This window comes from Pan paniscus, chromosome 12 (genome assembly GCF_029289425.2).
Source record: "Pan paniscus chromosome 12, NHGRI_mPanPan1-v2.0_pri, whole genome shotgun sequence".
In the NCBI taxonomy this organism is placed as follows: domain Eukaryota; kingdom Metazoa; phylum Chordata; class Mammalia; order Primates; family Hominidae; genus Pan; species Pan paniscus.
In genome coordinates this window covers 97470696-97486419 of record NC_073261.2, presented here as the reverse complement: position 1 = coordinate 97486419, position 15724 = coordinate 97470696, and the positions used below count along the sequence as shown (strand labels likewise).

Below are 15724 nucleotides of genomic sequence, written 5' to 3'. Positions count from 1 at the left end.
TGTGTCCGGTCCCCATTGGCTGGGGTCGGACAGCACAATCTAAGCTGATCCCGACTGGCTACTTCAAATGGAGCAGGGGTGGGGGCTCTAGCGGTGGGAAGAGCAGTTTTGGAACTAAGGGCCTCAAATAAGGAACAGATGTGGGTTGTTACAGATTGGGAACTGATGTGGGTTACAGATTGGGAACTGATGTGGGTTACAGATTGGGAATGGATGTGGGTTACAGATTGGGAGTGGCTGGAAAGTTGTTTATTGTAACTAGGGGCAAGGAGGCAAGGAAGTTAAGCTTTGAAAATAGAGGACAAGCAGGACCTTTGAAGAGGAACTCACTGTTTCCAACAAGGAGCTGGCCTTTCTTGGGAGACTGGGTTAGTTTAGGTGAGCTCAGCTCAGGATCTGTTCAACTTCTTCTGTTGTGTGTGTGAAAAATAGAAATGACTGAACCAGAAGGCACAAATACGAACATGACTGGAAGGCTGTCAGAGGTAGGGCAAAGGGGGAGGCCACACAAGCCCTCAAGACACTGGAGGCTGGAATCCCCCTGCCAGTGCCTTTTGTGGGTTTGTTTTTAAATCCAGTGGATGCTAAATGCCCCTGTGGGGTGCGGTGAAGGCGAGGAAGGGGGGCAGCAGGGCAGGCGGCTGTATTGCTCACTCCAGAAGACTGAGCCTCTTTTTGAGAGCGTTGCAGACAGCATGTCATTCACGTCCGTGCTGCCCAGGGAAGGACGGGGAGGTTGGATGTTACCTCCTGCCTTTCAGAGAGTGACTGAAATAACTGATTAAGAGACTGTTCCACCTGCCAAGGGCAGTGCTGAAAAAGAGTCCAAGAGTGAGGGCTTTGTGTCTCCGCTCTTTTTGTTTGTTTGTTTTTTTAATCCCCAAGACTGAGTCTCACTCTGTCGCCCAGGCTGGAGTGCAGTGAGATGATCTCGGCTCACTGCAACCTACGCTTCCCGAGTTCAAGCAATTCTCCTGCCTCAGCCTCCTGAGTATCTGGGATTACAGACATGTACCACTATGCCCAGCTAATTTTTGTATTTTTAGTAAAGACAGGGTTTCACCATGTTGGGCAGGCTGGTCTTGAACTCCTGACCTCAGGTGATCTGCCTGCCTTGGCCTCCCAAAGTGCTGGGATTACAGATGTGAGCCACTGTGCCCGGCTGTGCCTCCACTTTCAGTAAAGGGCTTCCTATCCACTCAGACTTGCCTAGGACCTCCAGATGTACTGTGGTGAAAATCATCCTGGTGGAGGTGAAGCTCGGGAGAAAACTCGCCAGGAAGGAAGATGTGGTAGTGAGAGCTCTGGACTGGGAGGGGGAACTTCTTGTCCTGGCTGTGCTGACAGAGGAGCCGAGGGGCTGTGGAGGGTCCCCCACCCTCTCTGGGCCTCTGGGACCTCAACTGTGTGATCAGGGCATTTGGCTAGACAGAGGCCCTGTAAGACTCCTTCCTGTCCTAGGAGTTTATGATTTCAGCGTCTGTCTCCTGGGAAGGAGAGCCTAGAAAACACGACAACCTGTTTGTTGTGGGTCCCTGTGTGTGTGGCTGCATCTGGACTGTGTGGGTGCCAGTTAGCTACATTGTCTTCCTCTAGCCATCTGCTCTTGGACCCTTCCCTGCTTGTGGGCAACCTCACAAAAGGCTGGATAGCAGGAGGGAAGGAAGAGGCGCTGACCATACGGGCCTCTGGTTGGGAATGAGGTTAGACCGCCACCAAAGTGAGTAGGGAGATCATTCACTGATGGCTCAGGGGGCCCCACCCCACCACAGATGAGGCAGGTTTGGAGGTGTCCCCCTGACTGGGGGGTTTTGTCCCATGACATCATGTGGCTTATCACAAATCTGTTTATAAGAATCGCATTGGCAAGGGCAGGAAGGGGAAAAGTCAACCAAAGGTAGAGTTAGGAGGTCTTCATGGCTCCTGGGGAGGGAGGCCCAGGCGCTGGGTTCTTAGCCTCACCAGGCACTTCCCCTTGTACACCCTCCCTGTTAGGTGGGCTCAGGGTGGTGGCACGGCCTCCCATGGTGAGCGGTGGCAGGAGCGGCCACTCGGGCTCTTGCCTGTCCTGCTGCGTGAAGCCTGCTGTTTCTTTCTTGTGAATGCAGCTAACTCATTACCTGCGGTGCTCACATTGGGGTCTCCTGAATGGGAAGAAGAGGAGGAGATGGATCTTAGAGCCTGTAAGGAGTTGAGACCTTTCTCGAACCCGGAGCTGGGGCTGAGGGATGCACTCCAGTGCCTCAACAGCAGTGACTGGTGAGGAGATGCTTCCCCCACGTGCTGTGTTCTGGCCGGAAGCAGGGGCTGTTGCAGAATAGCTTCTGCCCCTCAACTTCCCTCCTCTCCCACTCTGGGGTTCCAGCACCATGGAGCATAAAAGCCAGTTTGGAGGGAGGACTGTGTGCATGCATATAGATATGTGTGTTTACGTGCGTGTGTGCATGAGTGTGTGGTGTTCCTGGCTTTATGTGTGTGCCCTGGGACCCTCCAAGCAGCCTATGCATGGCTCTGTGGTGTACCAAAGCCAGGCATGGCAAGGATGCATTTGATTCCACACCATGGGGCCCAGGAAGGCCGCAGCCCTTTATTTCTCTGAATGAAATTGAATCTGCTCCGAGCGCTCCTCCCACTGTGGGGATGCAGGACCATGGTCATGAGCAAAGCAATGCCTCGGCCTCCAGAACATTTGTGAGAAGCCCTCCCTGCCTTCAGTCCTCCCTGTTCAAGTGCCTTTTATTGAAGGTGTTGGCTTTGTGTCAAGGACCCAGACAGGTCCTGGAGGGGGGTGGGCTTCCATACAGCACTGTCAGAGCTGAGGGCCGGCCAGAGGCCACATAAGACTGGCTTTTACTGAGTGGTTAGGATTCCAGGCCAGGGTGTTACCCTGGGAAACCCTGCTCTGAGGCCATGGAATGGCACCCTGCTGCGGGTGATGGTGGACCGTGATGGTGTGTGATGTGGGGCCCCTAGTCTGCAGAGGGGTGGGGCTCCTCCCTCTCCACCCGCCTGCAACAGGGCCTGGCCTTGCTTCTCAGGCAGATGAAGGAGAAGGGTCTGGTGAGCATCCAGCGCTTGGCAGCCTGTCACTCGGAGGTCCTCACCGGGAGGCTGCACGACGTGTGCTTGGCGGTGACTGGGGAGGTGAGGCCCCCCAGCCTGTGTGCTGTGCATTTGGCCCCACTGCAGCTGCTGGATGCAGTCCGCTAGCAGCTGTGGAGGGGCCGTGGCTCCAGGGACATGGGGATCCCTGCTTATTTCTCAGCCTTCAGCCACTGAGGTAGGAGGTAGCCACCCATTTCTCAGATTGGAAAACTGAGGCCTAGGGTTTCCTTATTTGTAATCTTTGAGAATGGAAACAATTAGAATCCCACATGCCCATGTGTCGGCCTGCATGGTCCTCTGTACTCAAAATGCCTAAGGAGGGATGGAGCATCCAGGGCCAGATCCCCAACTCCAGGGCAGTGGTAGTATTTCCCGAAGCGTTTCTTTCATGGCTCTGTGGCTTGGTCTAGCTGGGTCCAGAGAGGCAGGAGGCTGCATTTGGTCTCATGTGGAGGCTGTGCCCTGCCCTTGGGAGTGGGCTGCTCCAGTGGGGGTGGGGTGGGGATGAATACGGAGGACGCTGTTTTGTTAACACAGGGGCCTGGTCTGTGTGGGGAGCATCTGCCTTCCTGCATGTGGCCTGGGGTCTCTGTTTCCTCTGCCAAGTGAGGCATCCAGAAAAAATACAGTTACATTCTCCCAGGTTAATTAGAGCCTCAGTCAGCACTACCGTGCTTCTCATGGTACCTATTTCTCACTTGGTAGTTGCAAAGATCAAATCAGACATTCTTTGTAAAAGTGCTTTGAAGACAGAGTGTACACATTTCCTATGGTCATGATAATGATGGGATTAATAATTGAGATGATAACAAAATGGGACAGTTTTGCTAAGAGTGGCTGCAGGGTTTTTGTTTCCAGCGTGGCAAGGCCTAGGTCAGGGGAAGGGTGGGAGTGGAGGAAGAGGGTGGTGCAGGGCCCATTTTCCATGCGTCCCAGAGCCCTTGGCAGGGTCCAGCACCCTGGAGGGCCTCTCTCCTCTCTCCAAGGTCACCAACCTGCGGTCCAAGGTGTCTCACCTGGCCATCAGCACCTTGGGAGACCTCTTCCAGGCCTTGAAGAAGAATATGGACCAGGAGGCCGAGGAGATCGCCCGCTGCTTGCTGCAGAAGATGGCGGACACCAACGAGTTCATCCAGAGAGCAGCCGGCCAGTCTCTGAGGGCTATGGTGGAGAATGTGACCCTTGCCCGCTCCCTGGTGGTCCTCACCTCGGCGGGTGTCTAGTATGTGGCTGCCTGTTGTCTGAGGGGTGGGGGAAGTCAGGGAGGGTAAGGCAAGGGGAGAGGCCCTGGGATGTGAAAGAAGGAGGGAAGGGTGCAGGGAGGGAGGGAAGCAGGCAAGTGAGGCTGCAGGGGGTCCCTCGAGATGCTAGAGGCCAGGATGATGGGTCAGAGGTTCTGAGTGAAGAAGGGGCCCATCTCAGACTTCACAGCAGGTGCTTCCCACTTAGCTGGGGGAGGAAGACCCCTGCTTCCCTGTGCCGGGCATCAGGCTTCTCTCCCAACCTTTCATCGGCCAGGCCGGGGTAATGCAGGGACCTCTGGCTGGAAGAGGAGGGGGCTGTTGCACTCCAAGGCTGGGGAGCACACCGTGGCTGTGGGAGCGCCCCGGGAGACAGGGCTGCAGAGGCAGCCTGAGCGTGGGCCCTGGAGCTCCTGCCACCCCCAGGAGCAGTGTTGCTTTCTGATGAAATGTGGGCCAGTGAGAAGAGAAAGTCGCAAAATTTCATTCTCCAGCTTGCCCACTGGACCTGCTCTTGGGGAGGGGAAGGTATTGGACTCCTGTTGGAGCCTTTCTGCAGATTCGTTTTCCCTGTCATTAAAAACCCACACTAAAAGCAAAACCAAAAGCATTTCCCAAGCTGCTTCTCCCACACAGCAAAAGGCCTCTCCACCCCATAAGTGGATCATTACACTGATGCGTGAGGTTTCTCAGTAGCCCCAGGGGCCTGTTGGACCAGCTGGGAGACCTTTAGTAATTGCACCATAGCATACTGCAAAGGGTGAGATCCTGCCCAGCCACATCGCCTGGGTTCACATCCTGATTGTCACTTCACTTCTCTGTGTCTCAGTTGACTCATCTGTAAAATGGGGATAATAATGGTGTCTGCCTCATGAGGTTGTTATGAGAGGTAATTGAATTGACTCATGAAAGCGCACTTAGAATGGTGCCTGCCCGTTCCTGACATTCACTGAGTGCTTACTGTGTCTATAATTAACTTAGGAGAAATGAATTTTTTTTTTTCTGGATGCCTCCCTTTGGCTCAGCTTCCTCACCTGCAGAATGATGATAATAGTAGCTAATGAGGTAGATGTGAGATAATGGATAAAAGGTGCTGGCATGGAGGGACAGGCAATTGATCACTGTCAACAAGAACCAGGGTCACGGCTTGTGCATCTGAGTCCGCTGGGATCTTGCTGAAATGCAGATTCTGGTTCAGATGTCAGTGCTGCTGGTCCATGGACCATGCTGAGTAGGGAGAGTTCTGATGTCCCCCACTGTGTTCCACTGGGGTGAGACTCTAGGGGACAAAAGGGTCAGTGCTTTCTGATGGGGTGTGGACACAGAGGCCCTTTGAAAGAGGTGCCATTCTGACAGGTTTCTCTTACAGAGCTCAGGTCCCACTTGTTATGGTCACCAACTCACCCATGAATCCCTCTTCTCCCTCCTGTCTCAGTTCAGTTCAGCAAACATGCATTAAGCTCCTGCTAAGCACCAGGGATGTGTCAGGCACAGCAGGACAGTGGGGTTGCCACAGAGAGGGAATCAGGACTCCAGCCAGGACACTAGGTAGGGAAGCACCAGGGGCCTGGGGCGGAGAAGGCAACCAGCCAGCCCTGAGGGGCCTGGAACACGCAGCTCAGCTTCCCTGGGATTCTGCAGAGGGACAGGCAGGTGGATAAAAGCTATGTCCTTCAGCTCTAGTCCCATCCCTTCTGTCAAGCCAAGCCCGTTCAGCAAGGAGTCCTTACTCCCTGCCTCCACTTTCTTGCCTTCCATTTCCCCTCTGCCCATCGAGTGTTGCTCTTGTTTCTGCCTCACCCCAGTACTGTTCTCTGTACATTCAGGCCTTTTTTTTCTGGAGATACTTAATGATCACTCTTTTCGTCATGATGGATACAGCAGTGAAAAAGAAAAATGAAGCCCCTGTTGTTTTGGAGTTACTTCCTAGTCAAGGGAGACAGATAACCTGGTCCCCGCCCACAGGGAGCTGGCAGCCTGATGGGGGCCCTAAGGGTGCAACTGTACTTCCCCGGGGACAAAGACAGCGCTACCTTGGGCAGTGGGTGGGACGTCTAATTCTGCCTGTGGGGCTGGGGAAAGAAGGAAGAAGAGACACTGGTTAGGTAGGACTTTTCTAGGTGGAGGGAAGAGGGAGAAGAGTATTTAGACAAAAGGAAGGATGTGTGTACAGGAAGCTCCCAAGGACGGTATGCATACGGTGTATTGGGGAACCTCGTGTAGCTTCATGTCACTTTCCTTCCCTCTCCCGTTGTTGCTGTCACCCTGTTAGTAGAAAGTGAGTGCTCTTTCCTCAAAGATTCCCCTCAGCTCACATGGGGACAGGTATTTTTGGAGCCCCTGGCTGGCATGAAGCATGGGTCTGCAATGGTAGATCCATGTTTGCCAGCCTGGGGACTCCCACACCACTATCCTGAGACTGACCCCTGGGCCATGATTTCCTTTCAGCCACCGGAACCCCTTGATCCGGAAATATGCGGCTGAGCACCTCTCAGCTGTGCTGGAGCAGATCGGCGCTGAGAAGCTTCTCTCGGGCACCAGAGACAGCACAGACATGTTGGTGCACAACCTGGTGAGGCTGGCGCAGGACTCCAACCAGGACACCAGGTAGGGCAGGGCCAGGGGCCTGGGGGCAGAGAAGGCAACCAACCAGCCAGCCCTGAGGGGCCTGGGGCACACAGCTTCAGCTTCCCTGGGATCCTGCAGAGGGACAGGCAGGTAGGCGGAAGCTATGTCTTTTCCTTTCAGCTCTTGTCCCATCCCTTCCATCAAGCCAAGCCCATTCAGGGAGGGGTCCTTACTCCCTGCCTCCACTTTCTGGTCTTCCATTTCCCCTCTTACCCATTGAGTGTTGCACTTGTTTCTACCTCACCCCAGCACCATTCTCTGTAAGACCATTCAGGCCTTTTTTTCTGGAGATATTTAATGATCACTCTTTTTCTTATTAAGGACACAGCAGTGAATAAGAAAAATGAAGCCCCTATTGTCTTGGAGCTTACTTCCTAGTCGAGGGAGACAGATAATAAATAAATAATTATGGTAATTTTAGATACATATCAGGGATATAAAGAAAAAATAGGCCGGATGTGGTTGTTCATACCTGTAATCGCAGCACTTTGGGAGGCCAAGGCAGGAGGATTGCTTGAGGCCAGGAGTTGAGACTGGGCAACATAGTAAGATCCTGTCTCTACTTAAAAAAAAAATGCTAGGGGTGGTGTTGCACACTTGTAGTCCCAGCTACTGAGGGGCTGAGGTGGGAGGATCTCTTGAGCCCAGGAGGTAAAGGCTGCAATGCAATGGAGTTGGCGGGGGGCTGCTTTAGACTGAGGGTTCAGAGAGCCTTTTTTAAGAGTGACATTTGAGTTGAGAGCTGAACGGCTACACGGAGCCAGCTCTTTGAGGATCAGGCAAAGCAAATGTCACAGAGGCCACTGGATGGGAACAAGCTTGGTGTCCAAGGGTGGGGACGGCCAGCCTGGTGGAGCACAGTGAGTGAGGGGTGGGGGTGAGGGTGGGCAGCAGGCCCAGGTCAGAGACGTTCTCTTAGGCCAAGGTCAGGAGTTGGGATTTTGGATGGTGTGTGATTGGAAGTCATTGGAGGGTTTTCTTAGTGGGAGTATGAGGAGGTGTTGGAGGATTTTAAGCAGGAGAGCGAGAGGATCTGGTTGACTATCTTCAAAAGCTGGGGCTGGAGCCCAGTTCCTCACACTCCTCAGTTCAGGGCTTATTACTACCACATCCGTTTGGATGAGTGTGTAGGTCTCCACCCCTCACCCCATCCTCTCCCCAACTGGAGACCATGTGGCACCTGTCAGGGCTCCAGAGGCCATGCCCACCCTGGATGGGTGAGCTCCAGGCCAGACATTCTCGTAGGGTACCCACGTCTGAGGGTGCTCCCTGAGGGACGTAGTGCCTGCGGTTCCTCCCGTTCTCCCCTGCTGCAAACCGTGCTGCATGGCACCTCCTCGGACGTGCCCAGGAGCAGGACCATGGGCCAGATGCATGTGTGCGCTCCAGCAGCCCCGCCCTGCCTGGGGTCCACATCTGCCTCCCTCCTGCACAGCCTCTCAGCATGTGGCAATTTCTAGATTTCTAATTTTTATCCATCTAATGGGTAAAAATGATAGCTCATCATTGTTTTAGAGTGCTTTGACCCCCTGCTTATTAATAGTGAGTTTGAGTGTTTCTTTACATGCGTGTCAGCCTTTATAATTAAAAAAAAAGCCTCTCTGGCTGCCGCAGGACTGGTAGTGAGAGAGAAAGGCAGGAGGAACAGCAGGTGATGGCTGCCCCACAGTCCAGGCAAGAGGGGCTGGAGGATCAGACTGGAGAGTGGTGGGTGGCTTCGGCCAACAGCCAACAGGATGGCAGAGCCAACAGGATGCAGGTGGTAAGGGTTTCAAAGACGAACTGAAGATGCTCTTAAGTTTTTACCCTGAACAATGGTGAATAATAGTGCCATTTGCTGAAATGAGGAATATCAGTGGAGAAGCGGAAGGTTTTGCTTACTCCTGCAAGAATGGCCATAATCAAAAAACCAAAAAATAATAGATGTTGGCATGGATGTGGTGAAAGGGAACACTTCTACACTGCTGGTGGGAATGCAAACTAGCACAGCCACTATGGAAAACAGTGTGGAGATTCCTTAAAGAAGTAAAGGTAGAACTACCATTTGATCCTGCAGTTCCACTACTGGGTATCTATTGGGTATCATCATACAAAAAAGATACTTGTACACGCATGTTTATAGCAGCACAATTCTCAGTTGCAAAAATGTGAAAACAGCCCAAATGCCACATCATCAATCAATGAGTGGATAAAGAAACTGTGATATGTATGTATGTACGTGTGTGTGTATATATATATACACATATATATATATACACACACACACACAATGGAATACTACTCAGTCATAAATAGGAATGAATTAACGGCATTTGCAGTGACCTGGATGAGACTGGAGACTATTACTCTAAGTGAAATAACTCAGGAATGGAAAACCAAACATCGTATATTGTCACTCATAAGTAGGAGCTAAGCTATGAGGATGCAAAGGCATAAGAATGACATAATGGGTGCGGTGGCTCACGCCTGTAATCCCAGCACTTTGGGAGGCCGAGGCGGGCGGATCACGAGGTCAGGAGATTGAGACCATCCTGGCTAACACGGTGAAACTCCATCTCTACTAAAAATACAAAAAATTAGCCGGGCGTGGTGGCGGGTGCCTGTAGTCCCAGCTACTCGGGAGGCTGAGGCAGGAGAATGGCGTGAACCCGGGAGGCAGAGCTTGCAGTGAGCCAAGATCGCGCCACTGCACTCCAGCCTGGGTGACAGAGCAAGACTGTCTTAAAAAAAAAAAAAAAAAAAAAAGAATAAGAATGACATAATGGACTTTAGGGACTCAGGAGGAACTAGTGGGAAGGGGGTGAGGGATGAAAGACTGCAAATAGGATTCAGTGTATACTGCTTGGGTGATGGGTGCACCAAAATCTCACGAATCACCACTAAAGAACTTACTCATGGAACCAACCACCACCTGTTCCCCAATAACCTATGGAAATAAAAAATTAGAAACAAGCAAACAAAACATTGCCTGGCTGGGTGCAGTGGCTCACATCTGTAATTCCAGCACTTTGGGAACCCAAGGCAGGTGGATCTCTTAAGCCCAGGAGTTTGAGATCAGCCTGGGCAACACAGTGAAATCCTGTCTCTACAAAAAATACCAAAATATTAGCTGGGCGTGGTAGCATGTGCCTGTGGTCCCAGCTACTTGAGAGGCTGAGATAAGAGGATCGCTTGAGGCCAGGAGGCACTGGTTGCGGTGAGCTGAAATAGGACCATTACACTCCCGCCTGGGCAACAGGGTGGTGAGACCCTGTCTCAAAAAAATAAATACATAAAAAAATCACAAATCACATTGCCATTAAACTTGGAGCAAATACTTTGAAGAGTGAGTTTAGGGGGACTGGAAGAATGGGATGAAATGTCTATAAACAGCTATTCTTTGTGTAGCATCTGCTAGAGCATCTACTATATAATAAAGTGTTGTGTAACTCTGCCATGCAATGAAAAAAAAAAGGACGTAGAAGGTTTTGGTTTGTTTGTTGGTTTTAAATGGTTGTTAGAGGGATGGAAATCAAGGTCTAAAGTCTCTCCAGATCTGCTACTCCTCTCCATTCTGACCCATCCCTTACACTAGACGATGGTGACTACATTTCCTTTTCCTTCCTAGAACTCTGTCCTTCCTGGTTTCCATGGCGCTGTACTCCGGGGATCCTCCTTGTCCCTCTGTGACCATTCTGCCCCTGACTGCCACCTGAGTGTAGGTGCTGCCAAGGTGTCTTTAGTCCTCATCTCCCTCTCCTGGCTTTTACTTCTGGTGGCTCCAGCCACCAGCAAAGTTGGAGGCTTCTCAATTCTTGCCCTCCACTCCAGACCCTTCTTCGAGCATCAGTCCCCTATTTCTAAAGCCTCCATGGGACCCACCATCTGATGTCCTACTGCCATCTGCAGTGCTGAGTGTCCCTAAATGAACTCATTGCCTCCTCTCCAAGTCTGCCTCTCTCTGTTCTCTCTATCATTAAAAGTGACTGTTATTTACTGAGCCACCCAAGAGGCACAATGGGGACTCCCATACTTCATTGATTTCAAGACACACATCCTTCCCTGGTTTTAATATTTTTAAAATTGGCATGTATCTTACAATGACAGGCATTTCACAGTTGCTGTTGGGCTTCAGTTGGGCTAGGCAGTGATTATGACATAGGAGTTTTTGTAGTTTTAAGAGATGGGGTCTTGCTATGTTGCCCAGGTTGGAGTGCAGTGGCTATTCACAGGTGTGATCATTGCACACTACAGCCTTGAACTCCTGGGCTCATGTAATCCTCCTGACTCAGCCTCCCAAATAGCTGAGACAATAGGTGTGCACCACTGTGCCCAGTTTATGATGTCGTTATACTATCTGCACCTTCACAAACTTAGTCAGTGTTGCTCAGAGTATTATTTTCTGAATTAAATTTTCCATTGTAGGACCTACACTACGAGCCTTTCTTTGTAAATTTTAAAATTTATTTTCAGAAGTGATTTTTGGATGCTCTCTGGAGAATCATTGAGTTTAATCTGTTTAAAGTTTCTTAGAAATATTACACTATTATTTGCAATTGAAATGAATCATTATTGTATATGAGAAAAGGCATGGCAACATCAGTGGATATCCATTAGATATCAATGAAGCAAACTTTCACTGTGGAAGGAATGACCAAGTCCCACATTTTTTGCAAAGCAATCACTAAGAACTTTACCTGACCTAAGGAAGAAAAATACCGACAAGCAATGCTATCTTCTGTTTCTGAGATAGCACATAGAAAGATTGCCCTCACACATGGGGGCAGTGTCATTGGAGGCTATGGAAATCACCAGTTTTTATTTTTTTGATTTTCCTTAGTGGAAAATAAAGTAAGGGCACCTTTTACAATTAATGGAGTCTTAAGTTTGAATGAAATATGATTTAAGATTTTAGATGCTTCCTGCTTCACTTCCAACCAGCTACCAAATCCTGTGGTTTCCATCTTCTCAGCAGCTCTTGGATCTGACTGTGCTTCCTTATCCTCACTGTACTGCCTGATTTCAGGCCTGCACCATCTTTTTCCTGGACTATTATGGTGGCCTCCTAATAAGTCTACTGGCCCCTAGCCTTGTCTCCACCAATCCATCCTCCACACTGCTGCTAGAGACATTTTGACTGATGTACAAATTGAATCATTCTTCAGCTTCCTATTGCATGCAAACTGAAGCCTAACTCCTTCCTGTCTCCCTAAACAGGGTCCTGTGTTCTCCTCTGGCCTGTCTGCTTCCTGTGTCCAACCTCTGCTCACTATTCTCCAATATATCCCCCTGCTGACATGTCACACTGTGTTATAGACCTAAATAACCCTGTTCCTCCGACGTATCCCAAATCCCACCCAACTTGTGAACTCCTACTTATCTGTTGAGCCCCAACACAAGGGTCACCTCTTCTATGAAGCCCTCCTTGATTCCCTCACCTGCCACCACTGTTCCTCAGGTAGATTGACTACACCCTCCTATATTGTCCCGCTTTACCCTTTCTCAGACTTCTAAATGTTCCATATTAGAACAAAATTGAGTACACTTTGGTATAGCCATTCAACGGAATATTTTGTAGCCATTAAAAAGGATGTTTATGGAGAGTTTTAAGGGACTTGGGAAGATGATTAATGAATGATAAAGTGAAAAAGCTGAATACAACTTGTATATACATTCTGATATCAACTACAAAGTAAATGCCACAGAAAAAAGACTATAGGAAAATATGTAAAAATTTAATAGGGATTTTCTCTTGGTAATGGGATTATGGATGATGTTTATTTTATTAATCTATTTTTTAACTGGGTAGGGATTGCTTTTGTAATTAGAAAAATTATTAAAAACTCTCTTTAATTAGGAAGATTATGTAAAGCTGTAAAGCAAATTTATTTTGCATTTCAGAGGCTGTTTCTTTATCTTGCTCTCTCTCCTGTGGCAGATTTTATGGCCGGAAGATGGTGAATATCTTGATGGCGAACACTAAGTTTGATGCATTTCTGAAGCAATCTCTCCCATCTTACGACTTGCAGAAGGTCATGGCGGCCATTAAACAGCGGGTGAGCTGTGGGGCATAAGTGGGTCATGGCCTTTTGGGGGTGGGGGTGACAGTGCTGAGCCTGGTAGCCTTCATGTGGGTCAGGGGAGTGGGGAGTGGATTCCAGAGATGTTGATTTCATCCACTACTCCTGATAGGTGAGATAGATGTGATTTCTGTCCTGCTCACACCTGGTTCTAACCTCACACTACCTATGTTCCTTGAGCCTCCCTGGGCCTCCACGCCTTCATCTGTTAACCAGGGATCTTGATCTCTGCCCCAGCTACTTTCAGGGCTCTGGAAGGCTCAACTGTGACATCTGAAGCTCTCCTAGGTGGAAGGGATTATTGCCATTGTTATGTCTCCACTGGAATGTCTGGCAGTTCCCCGGAGGACCACTCCTTTTGGCTCATGCTCTGTGTGTATTTTTCAAGGGAATAGAAGATAATGATGAACTTCCCTCTGCCAAAGGCCGCAAGGTGTTAAGGAGTCTGGTGGTGTGTGAGAACGGGCTGCCCATCAAGGAGGGGTATGGCTGCTCCTGTATCTCTGGGCTTCACATCTAAGACTTCTGACAGAGGCATCCTGCTTGTCCATGGCCAGGGGTGGCTCTGGGGTGGACATATGGATCTGGGGTATCGCTGAGGCCTAGTTGGGGCTGCAATACTAATAGATGAATTTGCAGGATGTGTTCCCCCCAACCCAAATCCCAGGGAGACCAAATCCTGGGCTTGGGAGCATCTGCCAGTAGAAGTTGGTTCCTGCAGTCCCAGCCGAGTGGGCGGGGTTCCACTAGCATCGGTGGTTGGACTCTGTGTGAGCTCAGTGTTTCCTCGTTCACTTAGACCAGCAGATCCTTTAACCACCAGAGTGGCCAGCCTGGGACTAGTTCAGAGGCCCAGCCTGAACTAAGGCAGATGAGGAGACATGGACTGAGGGGCTGGGAGGAGCGGGTGTGGGGTTGCTGGGAGCAGTTAGAAACCAAGCAGGAGTCTGATGGTCACGCCTGTGCTTAAAACTGAAGCCCTTCTGCAATGTCCTGGGCTGATCCCGTCTGAACTCCTTAGCAGGGCACCAGGGAAGCCCCATGCCCACTTCTTCAAAGGTAACTTCCTGCCTCCTCTCCCACTTTTCCTCTCTCGGCCTGACCAGAGCAGCACCTGGGTAAGCAAAACATGCGAGCAGCTGGTATTCAAACCCCTCCACATCCTCCCTCCCTGCTGTGCCTTTGCTTATCCTAGACGCCATCTGCACCTAGAACATGTCTATTGGTTCTGCAAGATTCAGCTCACCTGTCACTTTCTCCAGGAAGCTCTACCACTCTGTGTCCTCATGTCCTCAGGGTGACAGGCTGGCCTGTTCTTCATACCTCTGTCAGCCCCGTTGATGTATCTATCTTCCCTTGGTCTGTGAGCTCCTAACGGCAAAGGCTGTGCTCTCATCTCACGGTTCTCAGTGCCCAGCACAGCTCTTGGCTCTCAGTAGACAATGAGTGTGGAATGCAGGAGTGAATCACAGAATGAGGGACAGTGGGCTCTGCTGGATGGGACCTCGGTGTAGGGCATGAGCCAGTGACCCAGGCTTGGAGCTGAAGGTGGGAGACAGTAGTTCTGCACAGAGCTGTTCTCATGCTGGCTGGAAGGGGCTAGGGGGCTGTGATGGGTATGTGATCCCAGCGTAAGAAAATGGGGCTTTTTACAATGTCCCCAGTTGCTGGGGGGAGTGTGAGCAGAGCCTAGCCAGCCAGGGATCAGGATATAGGAGCCGGGCAGAAGGTTGGCCATGATGACCTCCAAGGTCTTTCCCCACTCTTACATTAAATGTGCACCAGTTGGCCAGGTGCAGTGGCTCACACTTATAACTCCAGCACTTTGGGAGGCCAAGGTGGGTGGATCATGAGGTCAGGAGTTTGAGACCAGCCTGGCCAACATACTGAAACCCTGTCTCTACTAAACATCCAAAAATTAGCCGGGCATGGTGACACATGCCTGTAATCCAAGCTACTTGGGAGGCCGAGGCAGGAGAATTGTTTGAACCCAGGAGGTGGAGGTTGCAGTGAGCTGAGATTGTGCCATTAAACTCTAGCCTGGGCAACAAGAGCGAGACTCTGTTTCAAAAAAAAAAAAAAAAGTGTACCAGTCATTCTTTTGTGGATAGCCACTTCCTCACTCTGACTTCCCCCATTGCTTACATATCTTCTGAAAAGAGAAAAAGGCAGGAAGAGAGAGCCCTGACCCCTGACAAGGGGATGGGGCCCTGGGCAACAAGCTGTAGGTGGAGGGGAAGCTGGGGGTGGACTAAGCTGCAGGTGACACTCTTGTCTCTGCCCCACCTGCCTGTAGGAGGTGGCATGGGACCAGAAGTGGGTTCATTCCCCGGGCTCTTCCCTGGGGGGTTCAGACGCCACGCTCCTTACCTAGGCGCAGCTGCAATGGCCCAAGGCTGGTGGGGCTGCGCTCCACACTGCAGGGCCGCGGGGAGATGCTGGAGCAGCTACGGGAGCTGACGCGGCTGCTGGAGGCCAAGGACTTCTGGTCCCGGATGGAAGGCGTGGGGCAGCTCCTGGAGCTCTGCAAGGCCAAGCCGGAGCTTGTCGCTGCCCACCTGGTCCAGGTGAGCACCGCTTGCTTTTACTCTCCCACCTGTCTCTCCTCTGGGGGGTGCAACTTGAAGTTTGAAAACTCTGAATGGCGTTGGACATTGTGTCAGACCCCTTGCTATGCAGTTGGCCTTTGTA

At 50.8% G+C, this 15724-nt stretch overlaps 1 protein-coding gene across 3 annotated transcripts in view; it reads left to right on the top strand.

Annotated features, from left to right (window-relative positions):
• Positions 1 to 15724, top strand: part of TOGARAM2 (TOG array regulator of axonemal microtubules 2) — a 96276-nt gene that overhangs the window by 63445 nt on the left and 17107 nt on the right. For all 3 annotated transcript variants that reach the window (XM_055108101.2, XM_003827141.6, XM_055108102.2), the window contains 7 exons: positions 2109 to 2259; positions 3039 to 3144; positions 4092 to 4327; positions 6795 to 6953; positions 12892 to 13009; positions 13422 to 13516; positions 15408 to 15600. In XM_055108101.2, the coding sequence (XP_054964076.1) occupies positions 2109 to 2259; positions 3039 to 3144; positions 4092 to 4327; positions 6795 to 6953; positions 12892 to 13009; positions 13422 to 13516; positions 15408 to 15600 (1058 nt within the window). The remainder of the gene's footprint in view (positions 1 to 2108; positions 2260 to 3038; positions 3145 to 4091; positions 4328 to 6794; positions 6954 to 12891; positions 13010 to 13421; positions 13517 to 15407; positions 15601 to 15724) is intronic.